The sequence below is a fragment of the Petaurus breviceps genome, unplaced genomic scaffold (assembly GCF_028583685.1).
Source record: "Petaurus breviceps papuanus isolate PSGF00001 unplaced genomic scaffold, PetGlider_PUasm1.0 90842, whole genome shotgun sequence".
Taxonomy (NCBI): domain Eukaryota; kingdom Metazoa; phylum Chordata; class Mammalia; order Diprotodontia; family Petauridae; genus Petaurus; species Petaurus breviceps.
Genome location: NW_027187358.1, coordinates 5,635,102 through 5,659,103, shown reverse-complemented (window position 1 = coordinate 5,659,103; position 24,002 = coordinate 5,635,102). Strand labels below are relative to the sequence as shown.

Genomic DNA, 24,002 nt, shown 5'->3' with positions numbered 1-24,002 from the left:
CCCTGACCATCCGAGATCATTTTCTTCCTTTCCATACATTTCAAGGACATGTCTGCTGAGACTTAGAAGCCTGAGGTTCAGGTAGTAAAATTCTGACATTAGATCAACTTTGAAACCATCAAGCAGTGAGATTTTCTCTTCTCTATTGTCTTTCCCAACATTTACAAACATTCTTGGCTCCAAAATTGCATTTTATGATTTTGTCATGGCCTTTTTGTTCCCCAACCTTCCCAATTTATGTTGCCTGGACTTGTAATACTGAATTCCTCCTTCTTTTTGTGATGATTTTCTGGCACATAATTATGGCTGTGATCTCTTAAGGTTGGAGTATTCTCAAGATTCCCTTTGGCCATCCGTCTTGTCTGTTGACTTTCATTCTTTGTAAAGGTGCTAAGGTAATGCTTGTCCATAGTTTTATGGTTCATTCCTTTAATAAGCATTTATTAAGCACCTAGTATGTCCCAGGATGGAAGATGCAAAGATAAGAGGAAAAGGCAAGGATGGCAAAGTGGGCCCTGCCCTAAAGGAGTTTTACCTCCTTAAGGAGTTTTTGTGCTACATTCACTTTCATAGATCACTTATTTCTAGAATACTTAGGTGTGGGTCTACTCAGAGGCATGAAAGATGGACAAAATAGCCTCAAAGTTCACCTCACCATTCTGATGCCCCAGTTCTAAGCTGTATGGTACAGGTATTTTTCCCTACCCTCTTACCTGTTGCCTAGAAAGCATATCCCTGCCACTTTGTACTTTCCTCTTGAGTTTATACCACAAAATTTGTGATCATGTTAGCTTAAAAAACCATAAATCGCTCCCTGTTGCCTGCTGAATGAAGGTTAGATTTTTTAGCCCTTCATTCAGGGCATTTCACTTTATCTGGCCCCTCTTTATCCTTTAAGCCTTGTCTTCCTGACTGGTATGCTCAGTTGGCCCTCAAACCTCCCTTGTGTTTGACTGCCTCTGTAATACCACTCACCCCATTTCCACTCCTGGGAATGCTTTCCCTGTTCTTCACTTCCCATATGAATTCTACACCCTTATTTAAATCCTACCAATCTTTCAGATCCCAAAACTACAAGGCCCACTCCCTTCATGAATCCTTTCCTGACCAACCCACAACAACATCTCTCTCCTCTGAGCCATGATCTATACCCGTGGGGTCAAACTGATTTGGGCTTCACTTGGAAGTGTTCAGGCTGTGTTTTTTGACATGTCACTGTGATCTGTACTAATTATCTGGTTCTTAAACTTTTCTCATTCATATTTTATTCAATTACTTTTGCTCGTGCTTACGTCTTATCTCCAGCATGTGCTATATACTTTACTGTTTCTCTCTACAGTGCCTGCTGCATTCTAGGCCATTAGCTAATACTCATCTCTTGGTTGAGTTGGAGTTCACCTATAATGTGCTATTTGTTGATAGCTTTTTCACATAAGCTATTTGTTGATAGCTTTCTCTGTCTCTTTTCTGTGTTTATCACTTTGTGATAATAATGGTAGGACATATCTTTGGATCACAAATTTAGAGCTAGAAGGACCATATGGGCCATCAGATGCAACCCTTTTATTTTATAGATGAGGAAACTGAGGCCTAGAGGTCTTCAGTGGTCACATACATAGTAAATGATACAGTCAAGATTCAGTATCAAATCCAGTGCATTTTCCACAGTATCAAACTGCTTTCATTTAAATAATGAATACAGAGTCATCAATAATAATCATAGATATGGAAATGACATGTTTCATAAAGTGTCAGTACTGTAGTAGGTGTGGTACCAAGCAGGAAAATAGATGCCGCCCTAGCCATGGGCATGCCTAGCTCAATCCACATGAAGCTGAAGACACATACGCCATGGGTGTGCAATGGGTGTGGAAGTGATTGATGAATAAAGTGCATTTTTCTTCATTTTTAGGTGTGGTCTTTCTGCTGTCTACCGTTCCAGGGAAATGGCAGCCCGAGCCTTGGTCCCATTTGTCATGATTGACCAGATCCCAAATACTATTCAGTCTCTATTGTCTGAACTACCCAACTGCACAGACCTGTGTATCCGGCAGAACCACGTTCATGGGATGCTTTTACAAGTAAGTAATAGACACCTTGACCCATGGTATCTTATTTCTAGAACTTGCCATGGAATGGGCTGGGCCAAAATACTTCTATTTTCCTTATTTCTCCAGTAAAACTGATGCACAGTCCATCCCATTTCAGCCAGTGTTGATGACTATTTGTCTTCCCAGCCTCAGTTATTCTAAGCGATAAAGATGCCACATCTTTTATTAGACGTTGGGAACAAATAAAGGATATAATATCATTGAAAAGCAGCAGATTTATGTGCTGCTCAGACCAGAAAGGCCAACAATAGCAGATCCTTGTTGTCAGGAAATAATTCTCCTTTTTTTACAAAACTGTGGCATGCTAATACCTAGCATGCCATGTGCCAGTGTGGCTTCCACATTCTCAGGAAAGACTTCATGGTCTGAGACAGGCAGTTGAAATGTTCCCCTTTATGGAGGAGTATGTTATGTGGGTATAGACTAAAAAGACTAGAACTCTGTACTGTGGTAAGAAGCTGACAGGAGACATGACCAAAATCCATAAGAGATTTTGTAAGGGACAGAGAGGACACATCATAGTTTGTTAGAGCTGGATGGCACCTTAAGTAAAGTACCACCCCTTCATTTGATAGATGACTCTCTCCAGCCAAAGGTGAGTGATTTACACTGTCACAAATGACAGAACTGAATTTAGAGCCCAGGGCTCCTCATTCCTAGTCCATGGTTGCCAAATCACAGAATGCTAGACTAATGGATGCTCTAGCAAGATAAGTGTAGGATATAATGAGGGAGCTGCTCCCTTAAATACTTGGGGTTCTTGTTATCCTCAGACGATGGTAGAAATTGGAAACAGATTCAAAAGCAGTTTAGGTAAATTAATGATGACATCTCCATCCTGAGTTACTGGGGGGAAGTAGACTCTTTGGAGTACATTCCCAGCTTTCACTGTTGACTTATCAGACCAATTGCTCATCAATATTCTTATCAAAGACAAATTCTGGGCTGTAGAAGTCATCAGATGGCTTCTCTTATGTTCTTAAGGTATGACAGGGAAACTTTTGACTTCATGAAGAAATCTTGTGATTGTCGAACTGGGTGCATTTTCTGCTTTTCTTCTTTTGTCTCACATCGGCTAAGTCAGTCGCCTTTCCACCTCCCTTGTTCTGATTTTCATTTCTCTTACTATTTAGTGATCTGGAACATGTTTTCATGTGGCAGTTAAGGGTTTTTTAAAATATTTTTTCATATAATTATTTCATTACCTTTGACCACTTATTTATTGAAGAATGGTTCTTGGTGTCATCCATTTTTGACATCTCAGATCCTATAAGATTACCCATGTGTATTCATTTTTACATTTCTTTTAACCTAGCCTCACATTCTAATTTATTGAACTCATAACTGAACAAGTTCTCTTTTTTCCATCAGATAGATATGTTTGTAGAGCATTCAAGCTTCCTGTTAGATGTGAAGTTGTGAGGATCATTCCTAGGATGAGAATTTGGCCCAAGGAATTTCAACTTCTTATACACATCTGGGAGAGTTTACCCTGAGGCAGTAAGCCATAATACACACAGATGTAAAAATCAAACTTGCATTCTCCTTTTGCCCTCTCTATGGCATAAAAAAAAATTTTTTTGAATGTGTGTCAGTCCATTTATGGTTTTTATTTACCAGTTCTAAGAGAACCAAATGAGCAATTAATGGACTTGACATAAATTGCATGATTTTTGCTCTTCCTGTAGGGTTGGGCTGAAGAGTCCTAAGTGAGAAGAGTTGACTGTTTACAAGGCTTTTGTATTCAACTATGCTGTTATAGTAGCTTAAACATTTCCCATCCCCCAGTTCTCTTTCTACTGATATCTCATTGCTTAGGGTGTTCATAAATCAAAGGAGTTTGAGACTTGGAAGATGACCTGTGGAAACTGGAATGTATTTTAGTAATATAAATAAAAATAACTTCACAGCATATACACTGGAGCCTTGCTGTAACACTCTCCTAGTCTGTGCCTCCTAACTCTGTTTTAGGCGAATCTCCTAGAGACTTCCCTCTGACATTATCTTTGATTTGTTGATTTTTTTGCTATCCAGTCATTTTTACTTATGTATGACTTTTTGTGACCCCATTTGGGGTTTCCTTGGCAAAGATGCTGGAGTAGCTGGCCATTTCCTTCCTCAGCTCATTTTACAGATGAGGAAACTGAGGCAAATGAGATTTACCCTGTCTTTATCTTATGTATATATAACAATTACATGTAGTCTCCCCCATTAGACTGTGAGCTTTTTGAGGGCAGGGACTGTTTTCACCCTTTTTGGTGTCCCCAGCAAAAATGCCTGCTGCATACTAAGCCCTTAAGGAATGTTTGTTGGCTTGGCCTGTGCTATGACATAATTCCTCTGGTGCTTCTGGTAATGAATTTTCCCTGGTTGAGATCTGAGATGAGCCCATATTAAACAGAATTATATTTTATACTTGGAGAGGTTATGGTGGCAGGCCAGTGAGGAGTTTTTTCTATGAATTTTAAGCATTTCCATTTTTTCTTACTCCACTAGTTCTTGCTTCTTCCCTCTTCTCACCTGATTTTTCAATGAGGACATTGAGGGAGAGAAGTGAAACAATATTCAAAGTACCAAGAGGTCACTCTTATGACTCTTCTCCCTCTTTTGGGGAGAAAAGGAATTCTCATTAGTGCTGATTACAGAGAGGACTTTGAAACTGTATATAGGTCGTGTGATGGGAATGGAATGATAGCAGCAGATCCTTGTGAAGCTCAGCCATGAGGACATTCTGACTGAGGGCCTTCTGGGCTGGGCTGTGACATGTATGTGCATACATGAAGACATATATACACATATACATAGATATTGTGCTGGCTGTAGACTTGGAAGGTGGAGAAGGACCAAAAGTCTGGTGTAATCACAGGGAGTAGGGGCCGACTCTTCAAGTATTTAATCCCTTGAATGAAGGAGTCTCTCTGCCTAGTGACCCGGCAGAAATCATGGGCACCTGTTTGTTTTTCGGAATTCTGCCAACATTTTGGAAACAGTCAACAGCAGCAAGGCATCATAGTTTATAAATCTGTCCCTGTGTTACACATGAATGAATCCCCATGACTTGATAAATGGGAAATACAAATGTAAAAACACTTGAAAAGTTAAAAATAACTGAATGCATGTGAGATAATCATTTCTATCCTATTATTTTTATTTCCATAAATACTAGTCTAGTGCCTCATCATGGCATGAAGGTGACCTTGGGTTCTTAAAGGGCTATGCCAGAAGCACATAAACTCTGACAGACTCTTTCAGTTCAGAAATTACTGTTTTTAGTTTCATTTAAGGGCATTAATATGCTAGAAAGGATTGGGAGGAGGGGAAGGGGATCTTGGTGGTGAAGAACCTGGAGTCCGTGTCATATGAGGGACTGTTGAAGAACTGCACATATTTCACCTAGAAAAGAGAAAACTCAGGAGGATGTGATGTCTAGTGTTCAAAAATGAGATGAGTTTAAGAGGTGGTATGCTCACCCTTGTTTTAAGTTTTCAAACAGAGGTTCAATATACACCTGCCCCATACATAATAATGGATATTCCTGTTGTATATGGTTAGGGCTAAATTACTACTGAGGTCCTTTCCAACTCCAAAATTCTGTGATTCTGTTAATGCCTATTGTCCAGACTATGATATATAGCTGACTGGGTAATCCAGATGGAGAGAGAGAGAGAGATGTGTGTACATGTGTATATGTTCACATACATATATACATATGTATGCACATATACACACGTGTATATACAGATACATATTAATATATACAAATACATGTGGGTACATGCACATATGTGTACGTGTGTGTGTGTGTGTTAGTCAGATAGTGTGTATGGATTGTGAATGATCTAGCCCCAGAATTCAAGAAGAAGAAGAGAAGAAGCCAGATTGCCTCTGGAAAACTGTGCAGTGTTTCACCTTGAGAGAGAGGCCCATCTTTTAACCACAATATTGCTTGTGATGTTTCCTGATTGTGAGCTATGGAATGTCCCAGTATCATGTTCCTCCCACCTCAGCTCTTCTCCGGGCTAAACACCCTGAATTCTTGCATCCTCATAAAGCATAGATCCAAGGGGCTTTACTCTTTGATTATCCTCCTCTGAATAGTCTCCAGTGTTCTTTTAAAACCACGGTGCCCAGAACTGAAGCTAATACTTAAGATAAGACAAGGGCAAGATCCAATGCAAAGATGAAGTTATCATAATTGGTACTGTCATTATCAGAAGCAGTTGACCCCAACTGGAAAAATAAAATAAAATCATAGACAAGGGGAAAATACTTTGGTGCATATGCATTCAGATGTCACAAGAAGTGTGATCATTTTCTTTTGTCCTGTCGTTGCTCTTTGTGGGTAAATCTAAGGGGAGAGGATTTTAAAGTTGGAGAGGGGGGTGAGGAACTTGATTCAGAAAACATTTATTAAGGAAAGACTAGATGCAAGATACTGTGAATGGGTATTGCGGATTCAATGATGAAAAATTACACAGTTCCTGCCTGCGAGAAGTTAAGAATCTAATAGAGGAATTTCTTGTATAGGTTCTATATAAAGCCATATTCAGCAGGGGCAAATGAGAAATCCAGGCTAAGTATTCCAGAAAAAATTGATAAGTGAGAGGATATTGTTTGCTGAGGGGAAAGGAAGATTGGAAGAGAGTCCATGAGGAAGGTAATACCTGAACTCAGACTTGAAGGAAGAGAAGGGTTTAAATGGCTGACATGCTGTGAGAGTACCTCCAGGAGTGGGGAGCGGCCCATGCTAGTGCATGGAAGGGGAAGACAGCAGCATGTTCCTTTCCCATGCAAAGCTACCTTTGAAGTTCGTTGGGGCTCCACACCTGCCAAGGCTAAGTTCAGTATGGAAAAGAACAGGACTCTCACCAGGAGGGATATTCATAGCCAGCTATGTAAATAGAAAATGGTTAGTTTTGAAGAAGCAGGCAGTCCTTTTCTAACCAGAATAACAAATTCTTTAACAGGAGATTTTCTTGAGTTACACATTTTGACTTCCATGAAAAATGTTTACACAAATAAATCAAACTCTAGAGTATTTCTAAAGTAGGATACCTTGAAAACAAGAAATGTGCTTATCTCTTAATTTTCCGGGAATGTAGAAAACAGACTCAAATTGTAGGACATGCAAAAAAAAAATAAGAACATGTGGGATTCATTTTTTTTTAAACATTAAAAAAAGTTTCGTAATTGTACCATTGAAATTGAAGCAACATGCTTTAGAAAAGGTGAGATTATGCAGCAAGTTCATGTGAGCTGGTGGTAAATAATGTACAATTTCAAAGAAAGGCTCATTAAGCGCCATGGACATTACCTCATTTTACGACAACACTGGCAAGGTTATGTTGCCTTTTAAGTAGAATTAGCAGTCTGTTTTTATTGCCAGAGCTCTTCATGTTGGGGATTTATATTACTAGGTTACTTATTGCTCCGGAGGAAGGAATCATAGTTGAATTCAAAAGAAGTCTCTTGCATTGAGTAAAAGGCTTGCCAGCGATTATGAGGAAAGATTCTTTCTGATTCCTCTTCTTCGTCCACATTTTGGTGTCTCCTGCGGCACCTTTAAAAAAATAGATATACACACTCAAATACATACATACATATCTATTTATATACATGTCCATGCACATATACAGTCACATAGGTTTGTGTATAGTTATGTATATATGTATGTATACAAAATACCTCACCTCATTTCTTCTTACTTCTATCCTTTCTTTTTCAGCAAATGTATCTATTACCATGTCTTACCTCCACCAAAGTTCTATTCCTCATCATACTATAGAGCAGGGATTTTTAACCTTGGATCTCTGACCTTTAAAAAAATATAGGGTGTCCCAAAAGTCTTATGCAGTTTTAAGCTTTAATAGCTATAAAAGCTAATAATTAAGGCTATTAATAACTTTAATTAAGGCTATTAAACTGCACTAAGTTTAATAGCTATTAAAGCTTAAAACTGCATAAGACTTTTGGGACATGCTGTATTTTGATAGCTGTAGTTCATTATAAACAATTTCCATTGTAATCCTCTTTATTTTAGTTTAGGCATTTAAAAACGTTATTCTGAGAAGAGTTCCATAGGCTTCATCAGAGTGCCAGAGGGATGGCACAAAAAAAATGTTACAATGGCACACAAAAACATTAAGAGCACTAAGCACAGAGATTCTTAAAGACAGTGCCAAAATTATACAGGCTGCAGTAGTTTCAACCAAGCTGGAAAAGATTTAGGTTCTGGGATAGTCTTTGTATCTGTTTTTTAGAGAAATAACCTAAAAGTCTCTAAGGAAGGAAGGAAGGGAGGGAGGGAGGGAGGGAGGGAGGGAGGGAGAAAGGGAGAGAGGGAGGGAGGGAGGGAAAGAAAAGCAAATGCAGAAAGCCCCATCCCAGGAGTCTGAGCACCAGCTGATGATTCTTTTAGCATTTCTTTTGAACCCTTAAGTTGGTAAAAGAGCATTTCCTAGAGACCAAGCTTATGGCAAAGCATTTATAATGGACACACCTTCTGCCAGGCTCTAGGTAGGTGGTACCACTGACCATGAATACTATTTAATTATGGAGATAGAGAAAGAAATCAAAGACCAGGAGTATAAATTGGGGGAAAAAAATTGGGATCAGGCCAGATGCCAGCTGTCAGGATAGAGCTGGGAATCAAAAACAGGATGAAACACATCAGGACATTGGGCAAGGTAATAGAGAAGGTTAGAAACCAGTTAATGCCTCAGCAGTATTGGCAAGAGGAATCACTGAAAAGGAGATCTTGAGACTGAGACCACTTGACGGTTGTTGAATGGTGGGGAATGGCAAAGCACAGATGGGTTGGACTCAAGAAAGGTGGAAAAAAGGCCCAGCTACAGTGGGCCTCTTAGAGTCAGCTTGTGGCTTGAGTCATATGTGTCCTTCAGTCATTTTTCAGTTGTGTCTGACTCTTAATGACCCCACTTGGGGTTTTCTTGGCAAACATACTGGTTTGACATTTCCTTCTCCATCTCATTTTACAGATGAGAAAACTCAAGCAAACAAGGTTAAGTGACTTTCCCAGAATCACACAGCTAGGGAGTGTCTGAAGCCAGATTTTAATTCAGAAAGATGAGTCTTCCTGACTCCAGGCCTGGTGCTCTATCCGCTACACTCTACCTAGCTGCCTGTTTGAATCATGTGGTCACCCTTATCACTTAATAGTTGCATACCCATTATTTGGAGAGAACAGAGAACAAGCATCAGAATATAGGAGAGAGGGCACAGTGGTACTAGGCTCATCTCAATGCTGGTCTAGTACGGCAGGAAAAAGAATTCCATTAAGAAGCCTCATTATAGGAAACATGGTTTGGGAAAACTGATAAAAATTGAAGGAGGAAGAAAAAAAGTAAGCAAAAAAACAAAGCAAAACAAAATCTAGAAAGCAAGCCAACACAGTTTACAAGTACTTTTCAGTAAAGCAAATAGGGAGAAAAACCTCAAAGGCAGGTGAGAAATCCTCTGCTCCTTCCTCTGCCCCCTCCATTGTTAATGAACCAGATCCTAGAACCTCCAGAATGGTTCAAAAGTAGAACAGAAGAAAAAAATTTAAAGAGGTCAAAGAAATAAGAGGAGAAATCAAGAAAGAAAAATAGGACTGTTAAGGAAGAAATTTTTAAAATACCAAGAAAATTTGGAACAGAAAACAGAGATGATCCCCAAAACAATAGATTCTCTGGAAGAAAAAAAGAACAGAATTAAAAGACTAAACTGGAGAGGCAGAAGGAAAATTTATTGAATAAAATCGAAAGGTAGGCATGGAGGAACAAGGGAACCCTATAGACCAAGTATACTGAACTTGGAGATAGGGTGCAAAGAGATAATCTAAGGATTATGAATCTTTCAGGAAAACATACTATAAGGAAACTCAATTGCTATAGTTCTGAAAATGTTAGAGGAACCCCACAACTGTTGGGAACATATGGCAAAGTACAGGTACATAGAATCCATAAAATGCTACAAAGAGAGACTTTAGCTCACCAAAAATGTTGTGGTCAAACTTTAGAACTTCAATGTCAAACAATAATAAATAAACAATTACAGGCAGCCAAAATAAAACTTGAACATTACAAGGAAAATCAATCCGAATACTTTAGGGAATACTCATTTAAGAGAAATCAAAGGAGAAATTGAGATGTGATATTTTGAAAAGCCAAAGAAATAAATTAAGGTGGCTAATAATCATAGGGATGGGAAATGAACCTGTGATTTCACTGGTATAGGGAATTTCCTGGTAAGGAAATACAGGTCAACACTTTTCTTTGCAGGTTATGGTCTTAGAGAGTTGAAAGGTTAAATAACTTGCTCCAGAGGGCTCATAGCTAGTATATGTTGTAGCACCAATGCAATATTTACAGCACCCATTATCACTATAAAGATCATGACTATAAATATCGCATGATGTTTGATTGCAAAATGTACCAGATTCTCCAGGTAGAGGACAGAACTGAAACATTTATTTAGACACCAGAAAACCAAATACCATAACCAATAAGCCGATTCCATCATAGTACCAAAGATATTCAAAAGCCATAACACTGAGAGCCACAGCATCCTTTAGCCTTCCCCACAAACCAAAACAAGATCAATATTTACTCACAAACCTCTCTCTCTCCTTGCCTGAGCACCTCTCTCCCACCATCTCTCTGGCTCTGGCTCCCAGCTTCCTGTGGGCTCTGCTTCCCTTCAGCAAACTCCTCCCAACCTAGGCTACATGTGACTACATTCAGCCTATTAGGGGGCAGAGTTTGTCTTCACAGCAGGGAAGCTTCCTGTGGGCTCTGATCCACCCTTTAGCAAATTCCCTCCATCACAGGTTCCATGTGATTACATTCAGCCTGTTGGGGGCAGAGTTTCCTTTCACAGCAGGGGAGTCTTCAGATTCCCCGCTAGGTCTGTTAAGGGGGAAGGAAGATCTTCAAATTCCCATTACATATGTCAGTGGTGGGACTTGAATCCAGTTGTCGCTGGCTCTGATGCTGTCTATCTACCATACCAAAAAGCTTCAGTAAAATAATAGGCTGCAAAATAGACTCACAGAAATCAGTGACATTTCTATTTAATACTAACCAAAAAAATTGGAAATTATGAGAAAATTATGAGAAAAACTCCATTCAAAATAACTCCAGTTCGTAAAATATTTGGAAATTTATGTACCAAGATACATTCAGGACTCATAAAAATACAACTATAAAATACTAATAATTAATATTCATTACTTATAGTTAAACCATGCTAATATTGTGGGTGTCTGTCTACTTAGGTAGAATGTTGGAAAGATTGCCAGATATACTGTGTCAATTGGTTTTCCTTTGCTTCAAGTTAATGTTTAATGTGGGGATTTTAAGTACATGTATGGGGATTGTGGGGAGGATGGGTGAATATCTTTCAATTACTATGATGTAATTGAAAAAACATCAATTGATCAAAACATCATCCCTTAAAAAAGGGAAGAAGTAAAAAGAAGAAAGAAAACAATAGTATAATAGTTTCTTTTTCTATTGTGTAAGTGTAAAATCTCTGCATTAGTAGAGATGAGGGCTCTGTGAAATCATTAAAAATCATTAGTTTTTCATTTATATTGTTTTTCGAGGCCATCCTTTCCTTTCCCTTCTTATATCAATTTCTGCCTGGATTATTCCCGTGGTATACCAGTTGGCCTCCCTTCTGACATTTGGCCTGTTTCACTTCCATCTTCTGCTGCTTCTAATCTAACCATTACATAACTGCTCTAGATTAATTTTAGACAGCACTAAATGTCACTTGACTGATCAAAAAATATTCAGTTACTCCTAATTATCTGCAAAACAAAGCTCAGTTTCCCTAACTTGTCATTTAAGCCCTTCCATTTTGTCCCCAGTTTACCTTCCCAGCATTCCTACTGCCTATTACGTGTGTTTTCACTGAGACACTTTCAATCTTTCTTTCCCAGATTAGTGTTCAAGGAAAGAAATTTAAATGGTTAAATCAAGATGATAATGAGAGTTCTCCAACCCATTAAAGTTGACTGAGTTATCAGCACCAGAAGAAAAACTTTAGAAAGCCTCAAAGTCTTCTTGAAGTGTAACTTTTGGAAAGATGGTCTTTTATGGAAAGATGTCTAGTATAGTCAGTTTTAATTAAAATTATGCCTTCCATAGAGTTCATATAATATCATTCAAGTGTTTTGTTAAATGTGCCTTACTCAAGAAGACCTGATGGGTTCTGTTGATCAAATAGAGGACAAAAATTCCTTTTCTTCAATAGCTGATACTGTTAACCAAACCATAGTATATAAATATTAAAGGAAAAAAATTGGTCAGTGAGCTAGCATTTATTAAGTGCTAACTGTGTGCCCAACACTATGCTAAGCTCTGGGGATACAAAAAGAGGCAAGAGATAGTTCCTTCCCTCAAGGAGCTCACAGTCTAATAAGGGACACAACATCACAACTATGTATATTCAATACACTCACACACATTTATATCAGATGAATGGGAGTAATCTCAGAGGGAGGGCACTGAGATTAAAGAGAATTGGAAAAAGCTTCTTGCAGATGCTAGGACTTTAGCTGAGACTTGAAGGAAGCCAGGAAATTCAAGAGGTGGAGATGAAGGGGAGGACCTCCAGTCATGGGACAAAGCCAATGAACTCAGAGTCTGTAGTTAGACGTCATATTTGAGGAAGGGAGTGTGACCATAGCTTTGTCTCCATTCGACACACTTCTGACCCTTTAGAACTGAGAATTCTCAGCTGATGATTTCCCCCAGACATTTGCCTTTATTGAGGATGGTAGGAAGCATACCTTGGAGGCAGTTCTGAGGTCTAGGGATTCTAAATGAAGCCTTCCTAAAGGGTCCTCATATGTTGTTATTTGAACAGCAGTTCATTAGTCAACCCACTCTTTTCTTCCCACAAAAAAAAGGGAGGTCCTGGAATCTCATTGATTTTAGATGCCTAAAGCTTGGACACTAAATTTATGTAGTCCATTGTTGATATTATTGAAAACAAAATTTTCCATCTGGCAGAATGAATATGATACTCATTTTAGTATTATATTAAGTTGTTAATCTAATAATTTTTTTTATGAGCTAGTCATTTATAAAGTTCAGAGTCAACAACTCATGTGTGATTCTAGTTAGAGATATTTGTCACAAGTCTATTTTGATGCCAGTAACATTAAAAATTGAGCAAAAGTCTAATGAACAATTTATTATTCCTTCAAAAAGCTTTTTTCCCCCGCTTCCTTTCCTCCCCCACCCTCACCACATTGGGTCCTATTTGGCTACAACTTAATGTTTACTCAGTTCTTTCTTACAGTCCAGATATCCAGGTATTAGAATATAGAGAACAGCAAACAAAAAAGTTATTACTCTTTCATGATGGGTGAGCATGCCCAGACAATTGAATACAAGACACGGAAATGTGTTTTGGAATTTGGGTGTGTTAGGAAACTAATTAAACTTTGAAAAGAAATGCATAAGTAGATAAAGAAGGTCAACATTTGTTATGTGTAAGGCACTATATCAGGCATCCCAGGGGTACATACTTGTACCAAAGAAAACGTTACAGACCTGATCCCAGTAGGTTTCTAGTCAAAATCCCAGTTACTTCTAACTTAAGTCATTGTTCACTTGTGAGGTTATTAAACACATGTCCTAGGCCATAGGAGTCAAGAATTGAGTACATAAAAGCAAAGAAACTCAGATGATTTTTCCTATGGGGATAGGAAACTTTTCCTCTGCAGAATTCAAATTAAGCCACTTAGCCTGGCATAGTAAAAATAGTGTATAGCATGAAAGGATCTAGGGAGAGTTTTTTAGGGACTGGGGAGATGAGGATGTTCATGGGTAAAAGGAAATCAGTAACTAGGGAGAGATTGGAGATTAGAAGAGAGCAATGTGATAGTGGGAAAAATCTACTGAAGGAGATAGAAAGGGTTGGTCTCAACAACCCTGTAGAACATGGTGGGGTTTAGTTTTAGAGGGATATATCAAAGACACAGGAGAGAAGAAGAGGGACCTCTTAGCAGGTGGTCTCAATTTCTTCTGGTTTTTCAAGGTGTAATCCTCTATCATCGGTAGAACAAGGAGACATGGGATGGAGTAGAGGAGAGTTGTTTTACCTGACTGCTTATTTGTTATGTTTTTTTTTCCTTTTTTCTTTTTCAGGTTGTGGGGGGGAAGTAAATGCTTGATAATTGAGAAAAACAAATTTTAATATTTTGAAAAAGAACAGATGGTGAGATTGGAAAGGGAAGAGAATATAGCCAGAGCAGAGGGGTGATGAGCTGAGATAGTCCTAAGGAGTGGAGGGGTTGGTGGTCATGAGAGTACACAAAGAAGATTCAGGAGGTAGAAGACCTGTTTGGTTGGTTGCTGTCCTTCATCCTCGAAGAGGACCAAAATGACATCACTGTGCTCGAGTCGAGTTATGGTGTGTCCGACTGTGACTGATCAGACCAGTACAAACTCGGAATGCTCCACCACTGGTTGGGCACAAATAGTCCGTGTGAACATTTGGGGTGGATTCTCTAAATCTGCACATATCGGTTTCTTTTGAGCTACTTCAGTTCTGCTTTGCTCCTAGAGCACAGCACCTTCTCTGATGAGGGCACACCATGCTGAGTGTTTCTATGCCAGTGGCTCCGATGTCAAACAATCAATTCCAGAGTTCTTAAGAGAGACTTTGAGAAGAATAGCGTCTTCTAACCACCACACTTGCTGAGTTCTATAGTAACAAGAGTTGTTTGTCTTTCAGATCTACTGGATTTTGTGTTATCTTTAAGTATATACAATTTCCGTGTGCTAAGGGTGAGTGCAATCATTTTTGCAGAAGTTTTTGTGCATTTTTTTTGTGTTTTGACAGCAGGATGGAATCCCCATCTACTGAAGTAATCAGGCTAGGGTTGGGTTAAGCAGATAATTTTTAGGGCACCTTTTCTAGCCCCTTCCTCACACCAACAGTTGAGCAGTGCAATCCTTAAAAGGCTGCTCAGACACCTGGTGGCTACTGAATCTCATCACTGCTTCCCGTGAGAAACAATCCTATGGCAAGGGCAGCCTGTGTGCAGGGTTGTGACTATAGCAGCCAGTGTATCTGAACCTGCCACTTCATCACTTGCCTGTCACCATTATGGGTGATGTCTTGATTTGTACATAAACTAGATTTAATTGAGGCAGAGTTATGTAAAGTCATTGGCCTCACTCTGTCTTCCAGAATCATCACAGTCCAGTGGTAGAACAGAGTCAAGATGCTGATGGCCTGGGATGCAGTAGATGGACCTTGGCATCTTTGATGTCTAACCAAACTCTAAGTGTTTCACAGAGTCTGCTTCAATTGCCTTCATGGCCATTGGAACAAACTGTTTCCATTTGCCTGTTCCACCAGGAGAAGTCTTCACACACTTGAGCTAGACACCCAGTTAACTCACTGTTGATTTGAGAACCCTCATTACCCTCAACCTGGTATATCCTGTCTGCCAAAACGGTTTACTGGGGTGTGGCTGCTGTGCATGGTAAAGCTGCTTGGAGCCACAGGTAAGAGTGAGGTGGGTCAGGTAGACACCAGTGGTGGAGGAGCAGCCCTGGAAAAGGCTTGGCAGCCCACACACCAGAGGTACCAGTCCTCCCAGAACATACCCTACACTCCAGTAGTAGACATAGGGAGAGATAGACAAAATCTTATGATTAGATAAAGGAAATCCAGGGTTCTCAAATAAGGAATGTTCTAACTTGTAGGTTATAGCAAGATCAAAGATATGACCATCCCCATATGTAGCTAAGGAGGTCCTAGGAGTTAAGTAGATTGAGGAACTGGAAAGTTAAGGTATTTAAAATCCTTTAGGATAAGGGTAGGAGTTAAGATAGAGAGGAAAACAGTAAGCCAGGCACTGAGCTTATTGAGAAAGGAGGGAGAATGTCCTAGGAATCAGATGGCAACTACCAAGATCTGGATTAGGTTATATATTTGGATTGTGTGAACCTCAGAGGGGAAGAGGTGTCAGAGTGATAACATTAGAGGGAGATTCTAGAAAGTGGTAATAAGGAGTAAGAAACATTCCCTCTCTACTACCTGCAAAACCAGTGAGGTAGAGAGTATCAGGTAAGGAGCATCCCGTACTAAAAAGGGGGGTCAGGGATGTAAGGTGGTATAGAAGGAGCCAGGTCTCAGTGAATACCAGATGATGAAGGAGCTGTTACAGAGGGCACACGGTTTTTTGTGGGGGGTGGAAGGGTATCACTGACTTGGATGGGAATGAGAGAGTGGGTGCCTGGAGTTGGGTAGGGGAGTTTGTATTTTTGTCATTCTCTGGTTCAGTATCACAGGATAGGGAAAGTAAGAGGGAGTGTGAGTATTCTAACCATTATGGAATGAGTCCAGACCAAGTAACAGTAAGGTCCTCCGATGAAGGCAGGTTATTAGAAGGCTCAGGTTGGAGTTATTTAGACTTTGATGCTTCAAGTGACTCTTTCCAAGACAGCCAGTGGAAAGCCTAGGTGACTACATTGGTCCTCCACCTCCCTCAAGATACTAAAAGAAGCAGAGGAAGACCTCTTCTATATTGAACAAGTCATCTATGGACAGACATGAGTAAGAACAGCACAGGATAAAAAGACATAAAGAGATTGTCAACATCTTTGTCAATGAAGGGAGTAAGCACACAGGTGGCATGCATCATATTAGAGTACATGAGATGTCAGAGGAATGATACAGGGAATACAATGTTACAGAAGGTAAAAGGAAGAGGGAAAGAATGCCATGATCAGAAAAACTTTTAAAGGGAATTTGTTGTTGTCGTTCAGTTGTTTAGGCATGTCTGACATTTCATGACCCTGTGGATACTGTCCATGGCATTTTCTTGTCAAAGCTCCTGGAGTGGTTTTCCATTTCCTTCTCTAGTGGATTAAGGCAAAACAAAGGTTAAATGACTTGCCCAACGTCACACAGCTACTAAGTGTCTGAGACTAGATCTGAACTCAGGCCTTTTAGACTCAGGTCTAACTCTATCCCACTACCTCTTAAAGGCAAGAGGTTCAGTTACAGAAGGTGAAGGTGAAGTTGAGAGTATTTGGGGGTTAGGAATAGCATAAAAAAACATAGAGGAGGAAATAAGCAGGACATGCAGGTCACGGGGTGGTGGTGAAACAATGAGTGGATGTGGACTCGAGTATGCCAAGGAAGAGTGGAAAGATAGATTGGGGACAACTTAAGGAGAGCCTTGAGTGCCAGACTAAGTTTGGTTGTGATCCTACAAGCATTGAGTAGCCCCTGATGCTTTTGAGTGGCTAAACTAACAAGATGAAAATAATGATTTGTGGCAGATTGTTGCAGATTTGCTGCAGATTGAAGTGAGTGTGTAACAGAATAGAAACATCTGTCCACATCACCTTGTGACAGCCAGTACTTAAAATGTTAGGGAGTATGGCACAGTGCTGGAGATAAGAAAACTTGCCTCCAACACATATCAGCTGTGATGCCCTGGACTAGTCTGGGGCTTCCAAGGCAACTCTCTTATACCATTAGTTCTAGAGAAGCTTCCATTCTGGATACTGGAGGAAGTTTCCACTTTGGAGCTCCCTGTGTGAATGAAGAAGAAGCCCCTAGATGCTATCCATGTTCATTCTACAAGCTACATACGGTAAAGGGCATTTGACCTCTACTTCCAATACTTCCCCATTGATTACATCGAGCTTGGGAAGACCTAATGTTGGCCTTAATTTTATGAATAGACTTCTAGATTAAGGAACTTGAAAGATGGAAGTTCATCAAAGGAAGATGGTGAGGGGTATGGGAAGGATTTTCCTGACTGGAGGAACATTGTTCTAAATTTACATTTCATCTCAGAAAATTGAATTTTCTGCGGATTAAAACACACCCATCAGATTGGCCACCATGATAGAAAAGGAAAATGAAAAGTTTCCCATATCCCCTGGAGGAGATGTGGGAAAATAAGTACACTAATGCACTGTTGGTAGAGTTGTAAACTTGTCCAGCCATTCTAGAGAAAAAATTGGGAACTATGCCCAAAGGGCTGTCAAACTGTGCACATACTTTGACCCAGCAATACTACTAATAGGTCTGTACTTCAAAGAGATCAGAGAAAAAGGAAAAGGATTTATATGTACAAAAATATGTATAGCAACTCTTTTTTCTGGTGGCAAAGAATTAGAAACTGAAGGGATGCTAATCAATTGGGGAATGACTGAACAGGTTGTGGAAATGATTGTGATGAAATACTATTGTACTATAAGAAATGATGAGGGGGATGGTTTCAGAAAAACCTGGGAAGACTTATATGAACTGATGCAGAGTGAAGTGAGCCAAACCAGGAGAACATTGTACACAGTAACAGCAACATTGTAATGATGATCACCTGTGAAAGAATTAGCTACTATGATCAATACAATGAGTCCGGACTCATGGTGAAAAATGCTATCATCCTCCAAAGAGAGAGCTGATGAACACTGAATGCTAGTTGAAGTATAATTTTTTTTCACTTTATTTTTCTTGTTTTGTTTTGTTTTGGCAACATGGCTAAAATGGAAATGTGTTTTACATGCTTTCACATGTATAATTTATGTCATATTACTTGCCTTCTCCATGGATGGGGGAAGGGTGGGCAGGAGGGAGAGAATTTAGAACTCAAAATTTAAAAAAAAGATAATGTCAGAAACAAATAAATAATGCATCTTCTTTTTGTTGTGGAAACCATGCCTTTCCTAACCGAAGATACACTTAGATACACATTTTAAAATTTTCATTGTTTAGAAATTATTCTGTGACCCATCACTTGGTTATTAATAATCCTTATACTTTTGGAATAGATCCCTGAAAGAATATGAGGCATCTCTAGTTTTCTTTTGTGGTGAGGGAGACCACATATAAAGTATATACTAAAGTCATTCTCCCTGGTACTGACTGGTAGAACCAAAACTGTGATTTTGATCAATGAGAATGCAAATACTTTTAAAAATTTTTTATAGTGTTAATATAGTCAGGCCATTTGGCAGCTGTCAAAAAGGCCTAAATGAAATCAGGCAATGAGCTTAAGGAAATTTCAGTAAGAAATTTTTAATGAAATAACTCTGCTTCTATTTTGGAAGGCATCTTAGTTTTTCATAAAATACTTGCATTTCACTGCTTGCCCACTGTCCTTCCTGAATGGACTGTCCAGTCCCTAGAGAATATAGCACCATCTTGCCCTAGATAAAGGTGTGATGTGGCTATTTTAATTATTAATGCTAGAGAAATGGCCATGAAAAAAAGTCATTTCTGACCTAGGTACAAATTGTCCCTAAACAGACCAAACAGCAGTATGCAGAGGATTAGGGCAGAATAAGGGGGGAAATATGAAACTCAGAACTGAACATCACAAAGGAAAGAATGTTTTTTTGCAAAAGAGGTGCTATGAATGCTTAAGTAGGTTCACCTTTAAAACCTTGGGTTGGGTTTTTTTTTTTCCATTTGCTTTCATGTCCCAGCTATAACCAGCCCCTAATCCACTTGTGTAACTCACCAATTGAGACTAACAATCCCCAGCTCCAATAGTGCCAGGCCCCAGGGAGCAAAATCAAAACCAAGAGCATAATCTCTTTTACCTACAGAAACATCTGAAGATAAAATTTCTTTTTTATGAAAATGGAATTAATTTCTGAGGACAGTCACTCAGCTGTTGCTTGCCACCTTTGTTGTAGGGGACGTGCCACATTTTCTGGAAGCATGAAACTCACTAAGAATTTGACTCCGGGACATCTGGATTTTAATTTTTAAACAAAAAGCGTTTCCCAAATTCAGACATTAAGAAAGAGACTGGAAAATTAATTGACTAGCTTGAGGACATCAGGAGTATGTGGCATCATCTTTAGAGTATTTGTAATAAGAAAAATGGGGTTTATTTGGGGTATATGTATTCAAAAAGTGAGAGCCTATAGAAATCCAGTTTTAAGTTTGATCTTGACTTGAAAACATCAGAACATGCAAAAATCAAGATTCTTAAAACGATGATGCCATCATCACTCTCAACTTTGTAGAATTACCAAGTAAGCCTTCTGTATATTTTTCTTTACCATTTTTTAGAGCAAAGAATAGCGGCAAATACTGAGATGGAACCTTAGCTTGTGTTTGTAATATCAAGACTCAGATTGAGAAATTTTAAGTTAATAAAAATCAGGAAATTAAAAACTTAAGATGTCTGGAGCAATGATAACATGGCTGGGCTTCCTTGGTATTTTTTTCTGTGCCTCTTGTTGAACAGACGTGGAATGAATGCCCTGGAGAGTTAATTGGCTTAGTTAAAACGTGCACTTGGAAACTGGTTTGGAAGCCTCCTTGGCTCTCAGGAAATCTTGGGGTTGTTTTTTTTTTTTTCCTTCTGACTTTTTACATAGTTAATTTATCAGCTGTTTTGTTGTATTCATGCAACTTCTGTGATTAAATAGGAAAGAACACATCGTGTAAGAATAAATTCGAATAAGGCAAGTTCAGGGTAGCCCTTGGAGCTGACACAAACAGGATTTTTATAGATCTAGAGTTCAGAAAAGTCTTCAGATCCTCTACCTAGCCCTCTGCTTTTGCAGATGAAGGAACTCAGGTCAGAGTAGGTAAAAATGAATTACCAGGGACATAGGTAGCCATGATCAGAGATGGGATTCGAACCCAGGCCCTCTGACTCCATAGCCCATGTTTTTACCACCATGCTACCTCACCATGCTGCCTCCTTTCTTCTGCCTTTCATCATGATTCATCCCTGAACTGGAGAAACACGTCCAGATGGCTATTTCAGGCTTCCAGCACTGTATAGATGGATGGGTGATTCTAAGGCTTTGTGATCAACTTAACAAACATTTACTCAATACCTACAATCTTAAAGATACTGTGAAGAGCCCAAAAACTGATCCTAGAAACCTGTCTTTTATATAATGAGCTGCAGATATCACAAGAGGTGACCTTAGGCAAAACTATTAACCTCCATTCTCAGCCCTCCCCTCTAATAACTGGGGAGTTCCCCACTCACTCACTCAAGATCTAATTCCCTGTATATGGCCTCCAGTTTCCATCCCGGTGCCCTACATGAAACGATTTCTTTTCCCTTTCTCCCATGAAACCTTACTTGTCCTCACCCTATTCCCTCAGGTTCTTTTCCTCTGCTGGGTTAAGTTGGACACTGGCCTGTATTTGGCTGAGTCAGAGAAGCTGGTTGATTTTTTTGTTTCTTACTGGTACCAGCAATTTTTAATGTTTTGGTGTTGTGTGCTAAGGTGAAAACTGGTTAGTTAAGCAGATTAGTTAATGATCATGTATCAACAGGTTCATTGTACCAAGGAAACATTGTTATCTGAATAGGCATCTGCTAGAGACACTGTCTTACCCTGAACCAGGAACTCTTCAGCATTTTGGATGTGAAAAGTAGTGCACTGGGGGAGATATTTGGATAGGTGGACCTTTGAACTACTCTCAAATAAAGGCATAAGCGCAGCTAGATGGTGTAGTGGATTGAGTGCCAGGCCTGGAGCCAGGAAGACCTGAGTTCAGATCTGCCTTCAGATACTTACTAGCAGTGTGACCCTAGAAAAGTCACTTAACCCTGTTTGCCTCAGTTCCTCATCTATAAAATGAACTGGAGAAGTAAATGGCAGCCACAACAAGAAAACCTCAAATGGGGTCATGAAAAATTGCACATGACTGAACAACAACAAAAAAAAACACAATACCACAAAACACCTGTTTTGACTGTAAGAAAGTGAAAGTGCATCCACTTTTTAAATATGGTTTTATAGCCATATTAATTTTTTTCATGGTTGCCTATTATCCCCAAATAAAATACTGCTTCTCTCAAGAGGCATGATTTTATATGAAGACCATTGTATTGGAGCTCAGAGGTCCTGAGTTCTAATCCTGTCTTTTTTTTTTATTAATTTATTTGTTTCCTTTTAGTTTACAGGATTCAATTCCACAATTCCTTGAATTTCACATTTTGTCCCCCTCCCCCCCCCCCCCCCATGGCGGCTTATAGTCAAATATAGGATCTGTAAATACTTTCACATTATACATTGGTCAGGTTATAAGGACGGATTGTACCAGCTGGAATGAAAAATGGTAAAGAGGACGTAAAACCAAATAAGAGAACGAAAAAGATCAGGTATTTTGCTTCCACCTGGATATAAACTTAGTTCTTTCTCTGGATGCACATTTTTCTCTCCATCATGAGTCTTTTGGGATTGACTTATATCACTGCATTGCTGAGAAGAGTCCAGTCTATCAAAGTTGGTCATCACACATATGTTGTGTCTATAATTGTGTACAAATTTCTCCTGGTTCTACTCTTCTCACTCAGCATCAGTTCTTTTAAGCCTCTCCAGGTAAATATGAAGACTGCCTGCTCCTCATTTCTTATAGCACAATAGTATTCCATAGCATGCATATACCACAACTTGTTCAGCCATTCCCCAATTGATGGGCACCCCCTTAATTTCCAATTCTTTGCCACCACAAAAAGAGCTGCTATAAACGTTTTTGTACATATGGGTCTTTCTCCCATTTCTATGATCTCTTTGGGATATACCCCTAGGAGTGGTATTGCTGGATCAAAGGGTATGAAAGTATTTATAGCCCTTTGGGCATAATTCCAGATTGCTCTCCAGAAAGGCTGGATCAGTTCACAACTCCACATCCTCGCCAGCATTTGTCATTTTCCTGTTTTGTCATCTTAGCCAATCTGACTGGTGAGATGTGGTACCTCAGAGTTGTTTTGATTTGCATTTCTCTAATCAATAGTAAATTAGAGCATTTCTTCATGTGCTTATAGATAGCTTTAATTTCTTTCTCTGAAAACTGCCTGTTCATATCCTTTGACCATTTATCAATTGGGGAATGACTTGTATTATAAATTTGACTCAGTTCTCTATATTTTAGAAATGAGTCCTTTGTCAGAGACATAGGTTGTAAAGATTCTTTCCCAATTTCCCACCTCCCTCTTAATCTTGGTTACATTGGCTTTGTTTGTACAGAAACTTTTCAATTTCATGTAGTCAAAATTATCCAATTTACATTTTATAATGTTCTCTAATTCTTGTTTAGTCATAAAATCTTTCCCTCTCCACAAGTCTGATAGGTAAACTATTCCCTGTTTTAGGAGACTGCTTACAGTATCAACCTTTATACCTAGATCATGAACCCATTTAGACTTGATTTTGGTAAATGGTGTTAGATAATGGTCTATGCCCAGTTTCTGCCATACTATATTCCAGTTTTCCCAGCAGTTTTTGTCAAATAGTGAGTTCTTATCCCAAAAACCAGGGTCTGGAGATTTATCAAACAATACATTACTATAGTCATTGACTTCTGAATAAACGGTCCAGAATATCAAGGGAATTAATTAAAAGAAATGCTAGGGAAGGTAGACTAGCTTTACCAGATTTCAATCTGTACTATAAAGCAGCAGTAATCCTGTCTTTTTAATCAGTGTCCTCTTTGGTAAAGTAAGTCTCCATGACGTCTAAAGTCCCTCTATCCCTAAAGATCCAATAGTTTTCTTTTTGTGTTCATGGCTTTTGTATCTGGCACATCTGATAGCTGATAGTGATCGTGTATATACTTACACATGTACAGATTTATGCATGTAGTGGACACATATTTTGCACACCTCGATAGATATAATTCTTTATTTATTTCAGTGGGTTTGTGCTGTGTGGTAACTTCTTTAAACCCAGTAAGAAAAATTTCCAGTGAAGTGTGACACTTAATATTTTGTGAGAACAGATATTTCCCCCCAAAAGGATTGAGTGTGTGTGTTTTCATGCTGGATCAATTGAACGCCTTTTTAACTTTAATTTTCATGCTCATTAATCTCAGTAAGGGAAATTTCCAGTGGGGGGAGGAAGGGAACATTAACATTTG

The 24,002-nt window shown here is 39.1% G+C and overlaps 1 protein-coding gene across 2 annotated transcripts in view; it reads left to right on the top strand.

Moving 5' to 3' along the window:
• Positions 1 to 24,002, top strand: part of THADA (THADA armadillo repeat containing) — a 460,437-nt gene that overhangs the window by 249,280 nt on the left and 187,155 nt on the right. For both annotated transcript variants that reach the window (XM_069071596.1, XM_069071597.1), the window contains exon 29: positions 1,913 to 2,081. In XM_069071596.1, the coding sequence (XP_068927697.1) occupies positions 1,913 to 2,081 (169 nt within the window). The remainder of the gene's footprint in view (positions 1 to 1,912; positions 2,082 to 24,002) is intronic.